At 41.2% G+C, this 13,447-nt stretch overlaps 1 protein-coding gene across 2 annotated transcripts in view; it reads right to left on the reverse strand.

Moving 5' to 3' along the window:
* The window catches only part of TMEM132C (transmembrane protein 132C), a 180,917-nt gene that overhangs the window by 112,097 nt on the left and 55,373 nt on the right, over window positions 1-13,447 (reverse strand). For both annotated transcript variants that reach the window (XM_071763112.1, XM_071763113.1), the window contains exon 2: window positions 10,705-11,593. In XM_071763112.1, the coding sequence (XP_071619213.1) occupies window positions 10,705-11,593 (889 nt within the window). The remainder of the gene's footprint in view (window positions 1-10,704; window positions 11,594-13,447) is intronic.

Raw genomic sequence — 13,447 nt, forward strand, 5'->3', positions numbered from 1 at the left:
TAGCATTTTCAGTGTCTTCACTCCCAACAAACTGCAACATTTCAGTGCAAGGTGGCACAGAGTCATTGCCTCATTGGAAATACCTGTAAGTGCTCATAGAGATGAACCTAAAAGGGTTAAAAAGATGTTTATAAGGCTCCATCTGAATGAGTTTAAAAGTATAAAGAATGCAATACAGAACGTGCAAGCCCCTTCTTCTAGAGAAAAGATTAGGTTTGTTGTTTTTTGGTTGGGATTTTTTTCCTCAAAGCAAACAAAAAAAAAATTGCTACCTTTATCAAATAATTGCCATTAGAAGCAGGGAGAGCCGTAGAAAAACACTTGCAGAAAGAGTTTTTCTAACAGCATTTTGCTTTCCAAGAGCCAGACCTAAGAGCTCTTCCAGGAGGGGATGGCACAGGGGCTGCTGGTACAAGAGTGCAAAGCAAATCCTCTCCCCTGCTGGGAGGGAGGAACTGGAACTCTGGATTTGCAGCACCCCACATGGGTTCTGAGGAGCTGCAATGGGAAGGAAACTGTAGAACAGAGCCTTGTGAAGGGGACTGAGCACACCGCAGTTTCATACAGCTTTTCAGGAGGTATTTTGGGACTTTAAGGCAACAAAAAGAAAAGAAACTGCTGCTCCCATCATTGGCGTTAAAAAAAAGGATAGGAGGGATTTTGAACAACTGCCAAAAGTTCATGGGACCAATTCAACTTCAGAATGGAACCGTTTAAAAGCAAAAACAAAGGTAGAATTCCTCATCTGCTGTTAGATCCCATTTCTCTGAGGCACTCACCGACACACAGCCAGGGACTGTTTCCATCCTGAAGTATTAGAAACCTAATTAAATATGGGCAGGAATAAAACCAGAGTTGAAGTAGCTGACACAAAATGATGTGTATATTGAAATGCAAACCCGGTTATATACCAGGGCACTAAATATTCAGTTCATTGCATTCTATCCACTAAACTCATGACATATTTGTGCAGCTATGGCATCCACTAGGTGTAGGTGATGAGTAAAAAGAACACATTAGTGGCTCTTCTGTCAATGTTTACTTTGAGTAAGAAAGAAAAACAGCTGTTACCATAGCAATGGACAAAGCACTGATCACCTGAAATGCTATGAAAATTAAAGAATGCAAGCTATAGATGAGAGCCGTACCTTAATAATGCTAAGAGAGAGAGGCATCTTAATTTCTGAGCAAGTACTCAGGATTTCTTAAAACATCTTTCAAAAGATATTAAAATGAAGCAGCTGTCACCATCTATAGCCAGCTGATAAATTCTTTGCTCAACTGTGCTGGCATTTCTGCTCAGTGTTAATTACAATAGCATTGTCTCCGGCAGGTCAGAGAAATATTCTTAAGCAATACCCTGGAGTCTTAGAAAATGGAGATTACACACCTTCACACATTTCTGTAGAGGCTAGATTGCCACTTGAAATATCCCTTTTAGGGCTCTGAACAGCTGAAGATACCAACACTTCACCAGGGAACTCACTGAGGAATTGCTTTAAGCTCAGTGTCACCTTGCTCAGACCCTAACAGACCTAAGCCACAAGGTTGCTGTCACTTGCCTTCTGAGACTGATGGGACATTGAGCTCTCCACTTTCAGACTTTATCACGAGCACAGCAGTGCCCACCAGTAAATCACAGTTCAGTGTCAAGGGTCCAAATCATTTGCTTGAATGCTGCCACGATGTCACCTACAAGGCTGAGTGACCCTCCTGACACTGCAGCTGACTTGGGGAATATCACCTGCTCTCTGTTCTTGGGTTTGCCCTGAGCCTCAGTCCAGCTCTTTTCTCTTCCCAGTATACTGAGTAGATGAATTAAATAGATTAAATAGATGAATTAAAACTTCAACACCATCCTTATGTCATCTGTTGTCTCAGAAAACAATATTGCAATACATGTAAGTGTACAGTGTCCACTATCATAATACCCATCATACAACCAAGGACATTAAAAAAAACAAAAACAAACAAGAAAAGGTATGATCATTCCCTTCTACCAGACAACTGTAATCAGAATCCTATGGAAGAGAAAAGCAGAAGCTAAGGTGGCCTCTCATGAATGTCTCAAACCCAGAGGGGAAAAAAAGCTGCCTAAAGCCTGTGAATATACTCATTACTTTCAACAGGACTAATTTTAGATATGTTCCTAAGTGACAGGCTCCTACTGTGGGTCGGTTTCCTTTCCATAGGAAGAACTTTCTAGGCAATCAAGGCTTTTTTCCTAAGCTAGACATAACCTCAAGCAGATAAATATTTTTGTTGCTACTGGTGGTATTTCTACAACCTGCTGAGACCAGGCACACCAAGTGACTCAGTGACTCCAGCAATTAACATCATAGCACCTACATTTTTAAAGCTATATCAAATCTCAGAGTCCTGAGTAAGCAACCATGTAATCCAGAGAAAAATGGCGTGTCCTCAAAATAGGATGGGCAAAGGTCCAATATGTCAAAAAAAAGAAGCCCATAGACTGCTCAGAAACATCTGAGCCTTAACGATCACCTGTAGGGCAGAACTGCTGCCCCCAGCACCCATGGGGCAGGAGAAGACTGAATACAACCCTACAGAATAATTTGTCAGGCACTCCTATCTGGGAAACCAAGTTGTGGTTCATGACCCACAGTTATTTATGTGTCCTGTTTAACAACTGATCAGGGAGGGTGAGGAAGCAAGCTGGAGGCTTTGGTCTGGAAGTACCACCTACTCCTTTTAATGAGCCTGTCTCTTGTACAAAGAGCTCAGTCTCACAGCACTTTGGAAATCAAGGCTTACATCTTAGTGCCAAAGCTTGTAAGAAAAAGCAAATCTTTTTAAGCAGCCTGACAGCTGATAATGCAGAGGGCTATGTCTGAAATGCTTCCTCTCCACTTTGCGCTTTTTTTTTTTCCTAAGATCTGTGCTATTTCTCAAGTAGTCTTTTCTCTAGGTCTTGCTGATCTAAGCAGCAACATAAAAACCTAAAACGATGTTGTTGAAGATGATTAGGCTGTTACTGCAAATTAACCCCCTGGCAGCTTTGCTAATGGAGACATTTTGTAACACAACAGGAACCAGACAAAGAAAGATGCTGAATTTCTCTTTAATCCAGTCTCATCCAAACTATGAATTAATCAGCTTTTCTGTGCACTGGAAGTCTATATAAATGCAACTTTCTTTTCAATAAGATATTACACACAACAACACACACCTCTTGGGAGAGGCAGCACATACAGAGCCAGGGTGGGATTTTAAGGAAATACAGAGAATCCCAAAGGAAACAGCTACAAAAAGTGGAAGCAAATGCTCCATCCCTTATGGCAAAGCTCAGCTTTCTGTAGAAATACATTAAGGGCAGAGCAGCACTTCCCACTATCCTCCTGCCTTCTGTGAAAGTTTTAGCTGTAAGGTGCCATAAGAACATACAAACCTTACAGTTTATACCTTTAAGTATAAACCTTTAAGTTCTTTGTGTATGTGCTCGCATGAGTAAAAAGTGGTAGTCTGCCAAACAGACCCTTCAATCAATCTGACAACTTGTCTTAAAAAATGAGCTCCACAAGCACCAGTAAACCAATACAGATAAAATCATGACATTTTACAGTTCAGCTGGGCCTGGCACCTACTCTGAGCTTACTCCTTATACTTCCACTCCATCCCAAATCCTCCCCCATGCAAGCCCTGAGCTATGACTTGCTGCTGGCCCTCCCAGTATCACTCCAGCAAATCACTGCTGTTCTTACAGCTTCAAAAGATGCACAAGGTTTTAAAGCCTTGTCATGCAGTTCTTCTCAGGGGTACTTATTTCCATTCAGACCTCCAGATTCATGCACTTTCTTGCTTACAGCAGCCTCGGAACACAACAGCTTGTCAGATAATCACACTGAAGGGTCCCCAGGAGACTCCCTAATGCATCAGATCACAGTCTTTTTCAGACAGCTAGAAAACATTATCTTGATTCAACTCAAATCCACTCCCAGTAGGATGAAATTTCCCTCCCTACTGCTGGTTTGGGAGAACTGGGGTGTATATATGGTATGATCTTTTAATGAGCCACCATTGTTTCTAATTAGGCAAGTAACCAAGGATTTAATTAACTGTTGCAACTTGAGTCACACGAGTGGCTAATAGTCTAAACAGAAATTAAGGAGAGGTGCCTTATCTCATCTTTAAGCAGCCTTGCACACTCAGAGGCTTTTGGAAAGGTCAGGCAGAGCAGGAGCAGGAGACACAGAGCAGCTCAGAGCAGGGGCTCAGCAGAGGAGCAGCCGGAGGCTCCCGTCTGCAGCAGCTTTGGGAAAAGCAGCCAGGAATGACTTCACTGCTTTGCCAAGACTAAAGGGGAGATGAAGGAAAACTACTTACAAGAGGGGATTTTAATAAAAAGCCTCAGTCTGACGGTTCTGAAAGTCAGATATGCACATGCATTTGCCAAAAGTTAACCAAAACCTGCAGCTCCAGAACTGGAAGCAGCATGGAGAGCTGGCAACAATCTGGCTGGCTGCTGATGCAATTATTTTGTTACCTTCATTTCTGGTGTTTGTGTCCAACCCCCTGCAGTGGTTCCTCTCCATTCCTCCTACTTTTCCAATCAACATACTAAGGAAAAATTTTCAACATACAAGCCTGAAGCATAAAAGTCCAAATGTGTCTCATAGTTGGATTATATGAAGTTATTATATAAACTATATATATATATAGTTCAGGTTTGTGTAGACACGGCTAATTGGATTTCATGGCTTAGTCTGCACCTAGAAAAATGTGTTACCTGTCACATAACCAGGAGGGCTGAGAATCACACGGGGATAACCATAGATTTGGCTCAAAGAACCCCCAGAATTAACTGAGCACATACTGTGGCCATGTCTGCTTTCACAATAAAAGAACATTCCTTCAAGTATTACACTGCTGATTTAATTAAGTCTTGTAATACTTCTGCATGATAGGAATTCCACTTCACAGGCAGCTGATCGGGATCTTAAGATAATGTTTTCAAAAGGGAGGCTGTAACTTTTGATTCCCAGTGCTGAGTCCTCTGTGGGCTTCAGCACCATTGAACTTCCCTGCTCAGCTCCTGCACACAGCAGGATTGAACTCCCTGGCTCTGGGACTCACTCATGGGCAAGCAGCAAATGACTCCCAAAACAAGGAACTCAGCCTTCTAATAACAAATCCATACTTTATTCCCAGTACTAAGGAGTATATTTGGTTGCAGATAGCAATAGAATAGTTCAGAAATTTCTCAAGCACCACATTTTTAAAGTTTTTGTTTGGTTGGTTTTGGTTTTTTCTTTGTTTTTTGGTTTTGTTTTGTTTTTAAGAGGGTCAGGGGAGGATTGCCTGTTTTCTCTCTTCTAGGTAGCTTCAACTTCAAGTACATAATCAGCCCCTTTTTAAACTTTACCAAACCTGACTCACTACTACCACAGATGCAAGTGAGCTCTTGATCAATTCTCTCATTCTAGTTAGAAGCACCTTTTCTCCATCACTATTTAAAGGACATCCTCACCAGCTCCAGCTTAGCATTTTTTAGAATGAGTCATTTGTTTGGAGGACTCAGCTGCCTCTGGTACAACGCTGATGTCCCTGAAAAGTGCCTGCTAAGGGCTCATGCAAATTAAACTTAACTGGAGTGTGATACCATTCTCTCAAAATAGCACTAATGCATTCTCTTCATTGAAAAGGTATTTTTTACACCACAGATGCTTGTTAGTTATATTGGGAAATATTTATCCTTTTACTGTTGGTCTTTAAACTTTCAGAGATTGTGTCTGTGTCTTCACATTCGTGCAGAAGATAAAACTCTGGGCCTGATTTTTTTAAAGATATTCTTCTCAATTGAAAATGTACCATGAAAAAAAAAATAGATAACAGAAGCAAGTCTGAGGGCTTCAAACTCCTTTCTCTTCAGATGTTGACTGAAAAGCTTTAGTGCAGTGAAACCTGAAATCGCTTTTAAATATTTAAGTAACGTTAAACTGCACGGGAAAGGAAAAATGTTTTGTTGCATTCCACCAAATCATTCTGTCTCTTCATTTCATTCTGAGCTGCATTATTTTTCTTTTTTTTAAATATGAAGCAGTGTTAAAAAAAGAAACCAAACCAAAAACAACAACAAAAAAAAACCCTACAACAACAACAAAATACCAAAACATCTAAACACAATCTTGATTTCAGCGTTGGAAATCATAATTCTATTTACTGTGGAAAAAAAATACATGGGATAATATGCCCTGACCTATGGTTTAACACAAATGTAGAGTGAAATCTGCTTTGGTTTTGGTCTTGTATATTCTGGTTAACTTAAGCTTCAGTTGTGGTTGCAGTGATGCTATCCCAGAAGAGGTAGAACAGCTCTGGGCAGTGCCAAGCACAGGCAGCTCCTCTGGGTGGCTACTTTGCTAGGGAGGGTCAAATAGGTCTTCCAGGCAAAAGAGGCAAAGTGCTGGAGAAGAAAAGTACTCTTTCCCTTCAACAATTCCTTCAAAATAGCCATTCATGGCCAGATCATGAAAATATTGGGATATACAAGCAGGCAGGTCACACATGTCACAATCATAACTACTTTTTCTAGCTCTGTACTGCAGTGCTGCTCCACGCCTGCATCTTCCTCTAGGTTTTTAACTGCTCTCCACCCCACCTGGCACAGCACTGCTGTCAATACTCATTAGGAACTGATATAGAAAGCTGCCCCAGCTGATGAGTTTAAGAGCTTTCCTCATTGCATTTATCCTTTATCCTTCTTCCAATTTGTAGATTTATTATCTCTACTAATTATCCATTGTCTGGATTTTTGCTGGACAAAGGTAATTCAGTAACACTATTTACAATCTACATCCCTTCACTAAGCTGTACTGCAAATTCTGTAAGAATAAGCCTTCCAAGGGAAAAAAAAGTACCACTTTTTTACCTCTTTTCTCTAATCAGGACAGATAAATTCATTCCCATTCTCTTTACTTATCCTGCTCAATGCCTCCTGTATATCAGGTTATCTGGTGGTTCAGCACCTTCTAGAGTGAGTTAGAGATTAGCTGCTGCCCAGCAGGTAACATAAACCACTTAACACTCCCACACCTTTTGCTTCAGCCCTGTGCTGTAGAGTGCTCTGGCAGATCAAATGTGCCATGTCACACCACGAAAAACAGATGGGAGGATCTTTTAATGGTGTAGTGGTTGGAAAAGTATCTAGAGCTCCAGTACAAACCCAGTAATGCACACAAGCCAACCTTTCAAAGCTGCCTAAAGCATTTGGCTCACCCACTCCCTGGTGCTACAAATAGAAACCAAGTGCCCAGCTTCCTATTTACCTTCAAATATCTCACCATATACATGTAGCTAAACATTATTTTCTGTAATTAACTTCACAAGAATAGCTTATTACCTGTATGCTTATGATTTTCCCCCTAATCTGTAGCCTGCTGGGTGTGATGGTAGTTCAGAAAAGCACCAAAGAACAGGGTCTTGCCTAAAGATTTTGCTGCCTGCTCCTCTAAGACAATATCCCCAAACTGGTAACTCTGGTTAGAAAAGTGTGTGCACAGCAATTGGTGAAGCAACAACCAGGGGAGCTCTGCTGAAGCCAGTGGCCTTAATTTATCTTGGCTCTGGGGAGTGCACAGAAGACCTAAAGGACCTTTATTTTCAATACTGCTTGGTTTTTTTTTTTTTCACCTTTCTGTCCTATACTGATGCTACTTTTCTCCTGTTCATAGTTTACCCAACTCCTAGAGGTAATATTCCTTACTTAACCAGTTAGCAGTTAAGTACAATTCCTCCCTCTTTTGGGGGCTCAGAAATCCTTCCCAATGGGAGGAATTCAGTGCAGTCTTTTCTTCTCCCTTCTCTATTTCTTCAGCTCTTTTATCAAGATTTTCCCCTTCATGCTACTGTTAATAATATATGGCAAACCTGAAACATCTTTCAGCAGAAGGAGAAAAAGGTTTTTAGAAACAGGACTGAAAGAGGCCTCTCCCTCTCAAGAGTCATGCTGACCAACTATTCAGATTTTCTCTGTTGCATATAGAAAATGGATTTAAAGACTTTAGCAGAAGTGACACAGCAGGAGAGAAGCAGGCTTGGGAAGAGATCTATACCCTATAACCTATCAGTATTGTTTGAACTGCTTTCACAATAGCTCTGTGCTGACTAGAGGCAAGAAAGGAAGATCTGTGTTTATTCAGATGGTGCTCCTACTGTGTTAATGTACTACCATGCATAATCCCCTTCCCTCCCTGTCATATTAGTCATTCTCTTTGACTTTACTGGTGTTCTTGGGCTGATAAATTTGTAGATACAGTAATGGGATTCTGAATTAAGACACAATTTAAGAACACAGTTTTAGTTGCAATGATTTGTGGAGATGAGGTCATTTAGACCAGTCTACTTTCCTTTCCCAGAGAAGATTAGTAGCTATTACCCCCCTCTACACACACATACAGCTCAAAGCAATGATCACAAGCTGTTTGCTTCAGCATTGGATGTTGCAATTCCTTAATGAACAATATACAAGAAACAGAAAGTAAACAAACCACTGTGCCTGGGGATAATGTGTGGTGTGGTTTTCTTTAGGATGATTAAATGTGAATGCATGTCATAGGATGTAGGGACTGCTCTGCTGGGAACCTGGGAGTAAGAGAGGATACAGCCCTCTATCTGACCAGGTAAATGGTCATGGAGAAGGTTACAGCAGCCCCCAGGCAGACCCAGAATAAGCACTCGCTGCTCCCTGGACTTTTTTTGCTTGGCTTTTTTCCCTGTAAGATACAGACACTTCATAGATTCCTGAGTAAAATTCCATACCTTCATACCATACATTTCATACTTGCACACCTTGGAAGTTTCACCATAGACAACAGATTACCACCCCAGAACCAGGATACTTAACCTGGCTTGGCAAGCCCTTTACAACATGCCCACAAGACAAAGTTTTCCAAACTAAGACTGGTTTGGAAAAGCACCTCACACTGATTTTCTTGCCTCTGGTGGTGGAGAGGAGGAAGCACAGGGAATAGGATGATTTTTAGAACATGAGTCAGCCCTGTACTACATCTCAAGACAATGACCACCTGCCCATCCCCACTGAAAGCAAGTAATTTAAAGAAGAATTAATGTCCACAGCTTCTTCTCTTCTTGTGTCTGCTTCAAAGTAATTTTAAGCAAAAATGCAAATTTATTTCCGTCAAAAGGGTGTTTCAGCAAGAGAACGTGGCCTTGTTCTCTGCTTTTGTGATAACACAGATATCAACAAATTCTGGACTACTCCAGATAAATCAGTCACCTCTTCTCAAACCAAAGCCAGTCCATTTTGTTCGTACCAGCAACTCACAAAGGCAACTATTGATGTCCCCCATCATCATCTCTATCTATTGCACCTCTCAGCATTCATATAATACCCTTACCTAGACAGTCAGATTCATTCCTGAGCAAAGAAACACATTACTAGATTGCAGCAATCTTGTTTAACTCACTTCTCAGGAAAATGCAGACTGTGACACAGACCTTCAAAAAGCAATCCTCTCTCCCATCCACCCAGCAAACACCCAGTTCATTGCCTTTAGATTTCTTTCACCACAGCTATACTTGTTATGTGGAAAAATATTCTGTTTTTACTATTTTGGGAAGAAAAGATTCTCAATAAAAGATATGCAACAACATCAGGAAAGACTTCTATGAGGGAGGTGTCACTCGGTACCCAGGTGTCCAAGAGATTATCTCCCCAGTTTAAACAAAGCTGCATACATCAGAACTATTCTGGGATGACTAAAATCCCCCTTTTTTAAAAAAATAAAAGCCTTTTATCTGCCAAGCAACACTTGCTGTTCTAAAGGCTATTCTCAGTAGTTGTCAACTATATATTAATCTAATTCACATAAGCCTTCAAAATAAATACTTTCATCTGCAGAATCTTTTGGGAAACTGATTCCCTGAGGCTTTAAAGAGCAATTGTTGCTTATCACTGTGGAAATTTCCCTTGAATTGTAAAGCCTGGTAACAAGGAAAAGATACATCAAATATTTCAGAGATTAACAAGTTTCCCAGTCTTTGTCATCCTCAAAGGATTTTCATCTGATCAGGAGGGAAACTGCTAAAGAAGAAAATAAATGAAAGTGATCTAATCCAATAAGGCAGTTCTTATGTTCCCAGATCCTCTCCAACTTAATGGCTCTCATTTCTAGTGGTCCCTTACAATCAACAGCAATATGAAACATATTAGGCCTTGCTTTAAAGGGTGTATGTGTTGGCAAAAACAAATGCTACTTAACTACAAGCAGATAAACTCCTCCCTCAAGAGCTTTCATAACAAAACCACTCTGTGTGGGAGAGGCAAAGCACTGCCAGAGCACTTCAAGTAGGTAATTGAAGTTTTGCTATGTTTAAACTCCAAGCCCGTGCAATAAAAAAAATTATTTTAAAAGCCCTGTAAAAAGGAGAAATTTTCTGGTGCCTTACTGTCTGTCATTGTGCAGAAATGGCCCCACTAAAGCAGCAAATTGCTGTGTTTTGTATGTTGTTGCATAACGTGGCTATGTGAAAAATGGCACGGCATACCTCCTAGTAACAGAGGCTTTCAATCCTCTTCCCAGCATTCGGTGAGGAACACAAGGTACCTCTGTGACTAGGAGCAACTTTCAGTGTGGATTAATTTCAAATTCAGTGACATTCAGTCCACGTTCTAAACCTCTTTTTGTGCTACATGAGAAACTATGACAAACCAACCCACTGTACCTTAGGACGAACTGATCCACCGTAGAATTGTTGGCAATTGTCACATAAACATTCACCACCTCTCCTTGTTTAACAGGCTTTGAGGGCAACCAAACAACAATATTACTATCCAGCCATAGCTCTGTCAGCTGAGAAGTCTCCTGGCCTCGATGGAGGCTGACGGATCCAATCCTCTGTAAGTGGGACATAGATTCATCCATCCCATCTTTTCCTGGCCGGATAGCATTTCCCTTCCTTATATCCTCAGCAGTACACTCTCCCTTCTCATCTCCTGGTTGAAGCGTATAGTAAAGCTCCACAGGGCTCCCATCAGACTGATCTGGTGGCTTCTTACGGCCTGTGACAACCGTGGGGGGGTTAAACCAGCTTGGCAGGAGCTCCAGCTCTGCCACACACAACCCCAGGTCCCCCTTCAGCCTGCAGCTGCCCCTGACTTCCCGCGTCTCTCGAAAAGCAAAGACCCGCAGGCAGGGCAGCTTCTCCGTGGTGCTGTAGTCATCCCAGTCCCTGCCCACAATGTAGAACAGGACCTGGACTTTGGGCTTGCTCAGGTAAATTTTGTTGCTCATTATGTAGGCCTGAAGTTTCCAGTTGTAAGTAAACTTGTTGGCAGATCCAAAAAAGCTGGAAGTTAACATTAGGTCCTGGGGCACAACTTGTTCCACAGAAAAAGGTCCGTAGCTGGCATTTAGTATGGGTGGTCTCTTGGCTTTGTAGGGGAAGAATGATTCCACCCTGGACTGCAAACTGGAATTTCTCATGAAGTCCTGGTTGGCTTCTTTGAGAAAGAAAGATGTCTCAGCACTGAGGATCCGATAGCTCACAGGTAGGTATGTTGGTAATGAAGAAAATTTCTGATTATTGTCCAAGACCACTCGACACTCTGTCACTAGTAAAAGAAAAGGTGATGTGAGTTAGATCAAACCTGGTTGTAGGCTCAAAGGGACATTTAGTACAACTTTGAAGGAGCTACCCAATAAGTTAGAGTGAAGCATTATTTCATGAAAAAAGTATTTCAAGTGTAGCTACACGTTTAGATATAGCCAACCCTTCCTGAATTATAGTCACAAAAGGAAAAAAAAAGAAGAGGCTTAAGTGCTACCTTGCATTTATCTGTGATAAATGTTTTGTCACACTGGTCAAGTACGAAGGGTTTTCTCCAGTACAATCAATTATTCATACTCCCAGAAGAAGGTTCACATAGCAGAAGCAATACTTGCCCCAGTAACCATTTTACATGGCTGAACTGAACTGCAGGGCTGCTTTGCTAACACACATCGAGCCTGTAAAATACCCACTGAATCACCCCGACGAGAAATAAATAGGTTAATTGTCACCCCTGTGCAATGTCTCACCTCCCTAACAAAACTTCAAGCAAACGTGCATAAACTTGCACACACCAGATCTCTTAAGGACTGCCTACAAACTGAAGTTGAAGCTTCCCAAAAGTAATCCTGTAAGTAAACACAGCACCTTTTAAACTCCCCATGTGCTCACCTTCACTGCTCTTTTTCTGGCCATACCCTCCCCTTTCTAAACTTTCCACCCCCTTACAAACTTCCCTCCTGTCTTTCCAATCTTTCTGTTCAGTTACAGCATCCATAAGGTATTTGGTACACCAGTATGGTCCACTAAACCCCAGCTCCCAAAGGCTGCTAATCAGTGCCCCTGCAGAACACTGGCCAGGAGATCAAAGTTCCTCTTCTACAGAAACTGCTTTGCTCAAAACTGACACACACACCATTTCACTCCTTCCTCCATCAAGAAACTTTGCTCTCATATTACTGTTTCTGCTGGTCTACACTTCCATAATTTAATATTGAAAGTACCTCAGCTTACTAAGTTATTTAAATGTAGATGCACATCACAGGCTACAAATATTTCAACAAGTACTAACATATGATGCACACTGAGAAAAATGAGCACGTAGTGGCTGATTCTCAGTTTCAGCTGAGTATCAGATTCCTTTTCACCTAAATGTTTTCTGTTATTAAGATTAACAACATGTATTGTCGAAAGGTAAAATTTACTACCTAAATTAGGGATAGGTAAAAGTGGAGAACAATTAAAATACATATGGATTACCTAATACTATCCACAACCCTTCTTTTGCTCACACTGAAGAGATTATAGGTACAGAAGGCAAAAGAAAGATGATTCATCCAGTGCTAGACTGGCACTAGGATTTCAAAACAGCCTTCAGCTCAGACATTTATCAGTTCCATCATTCCTGGGGAATCCCTTCGCAGTCAGAAGTTAAGGTTCTGTGTAAGTTCTGCTCTTTAAAGAAGAAAGGCAACTGTAAGTGCAAAGCATTCTGTGCAGATTCATCTGAAACTCAGGAACACCCAGAGATCTCCAAAAAGCCCTCTAAAAGAGAGATCTAAAAGATCCCAAAGAGACAGAATCTTTCATCAGTTTCCTCACAAGGGGCTGCAGCCTGAGGATTTTTGCAAATAATAGATTCTCTGTCCTTCCAGCATGTCTAGCTGTTAGCATGCTAATTATGCAGTCAAATTTAACTAAATGTTTTGAAGAAATAATCAATAGCTGTCATTACACCAAATGACTACTCCTGACAGAAAACTGCCCTACAATCCTGTGGAGTGTGCACATCACTGTTATGCTGGCACTACTCAGTGCTGGGAAAATGAAGAGCTTTGGAAGGCAAAAAAAGATGTTAGGCAATTAACAAAAAAGGAAGGAAAGACAAGGAGGAGGGGGAAAGTGATGCTCTCTGAGG

This window comes from Heliangelus exortis, chromosome 19 (genome assembly GCF_036169615.1).
Source record: "Heliangelus exortis chromosome 19, bHelExo1.hap1, whole genome shotgun sequence".
Lineage (NCBI taxonomy): Eukaryota > Metazoa > Chordata > Aves > Apodiformes > Trochilidae > Heliangelus > Heliangelus exortis.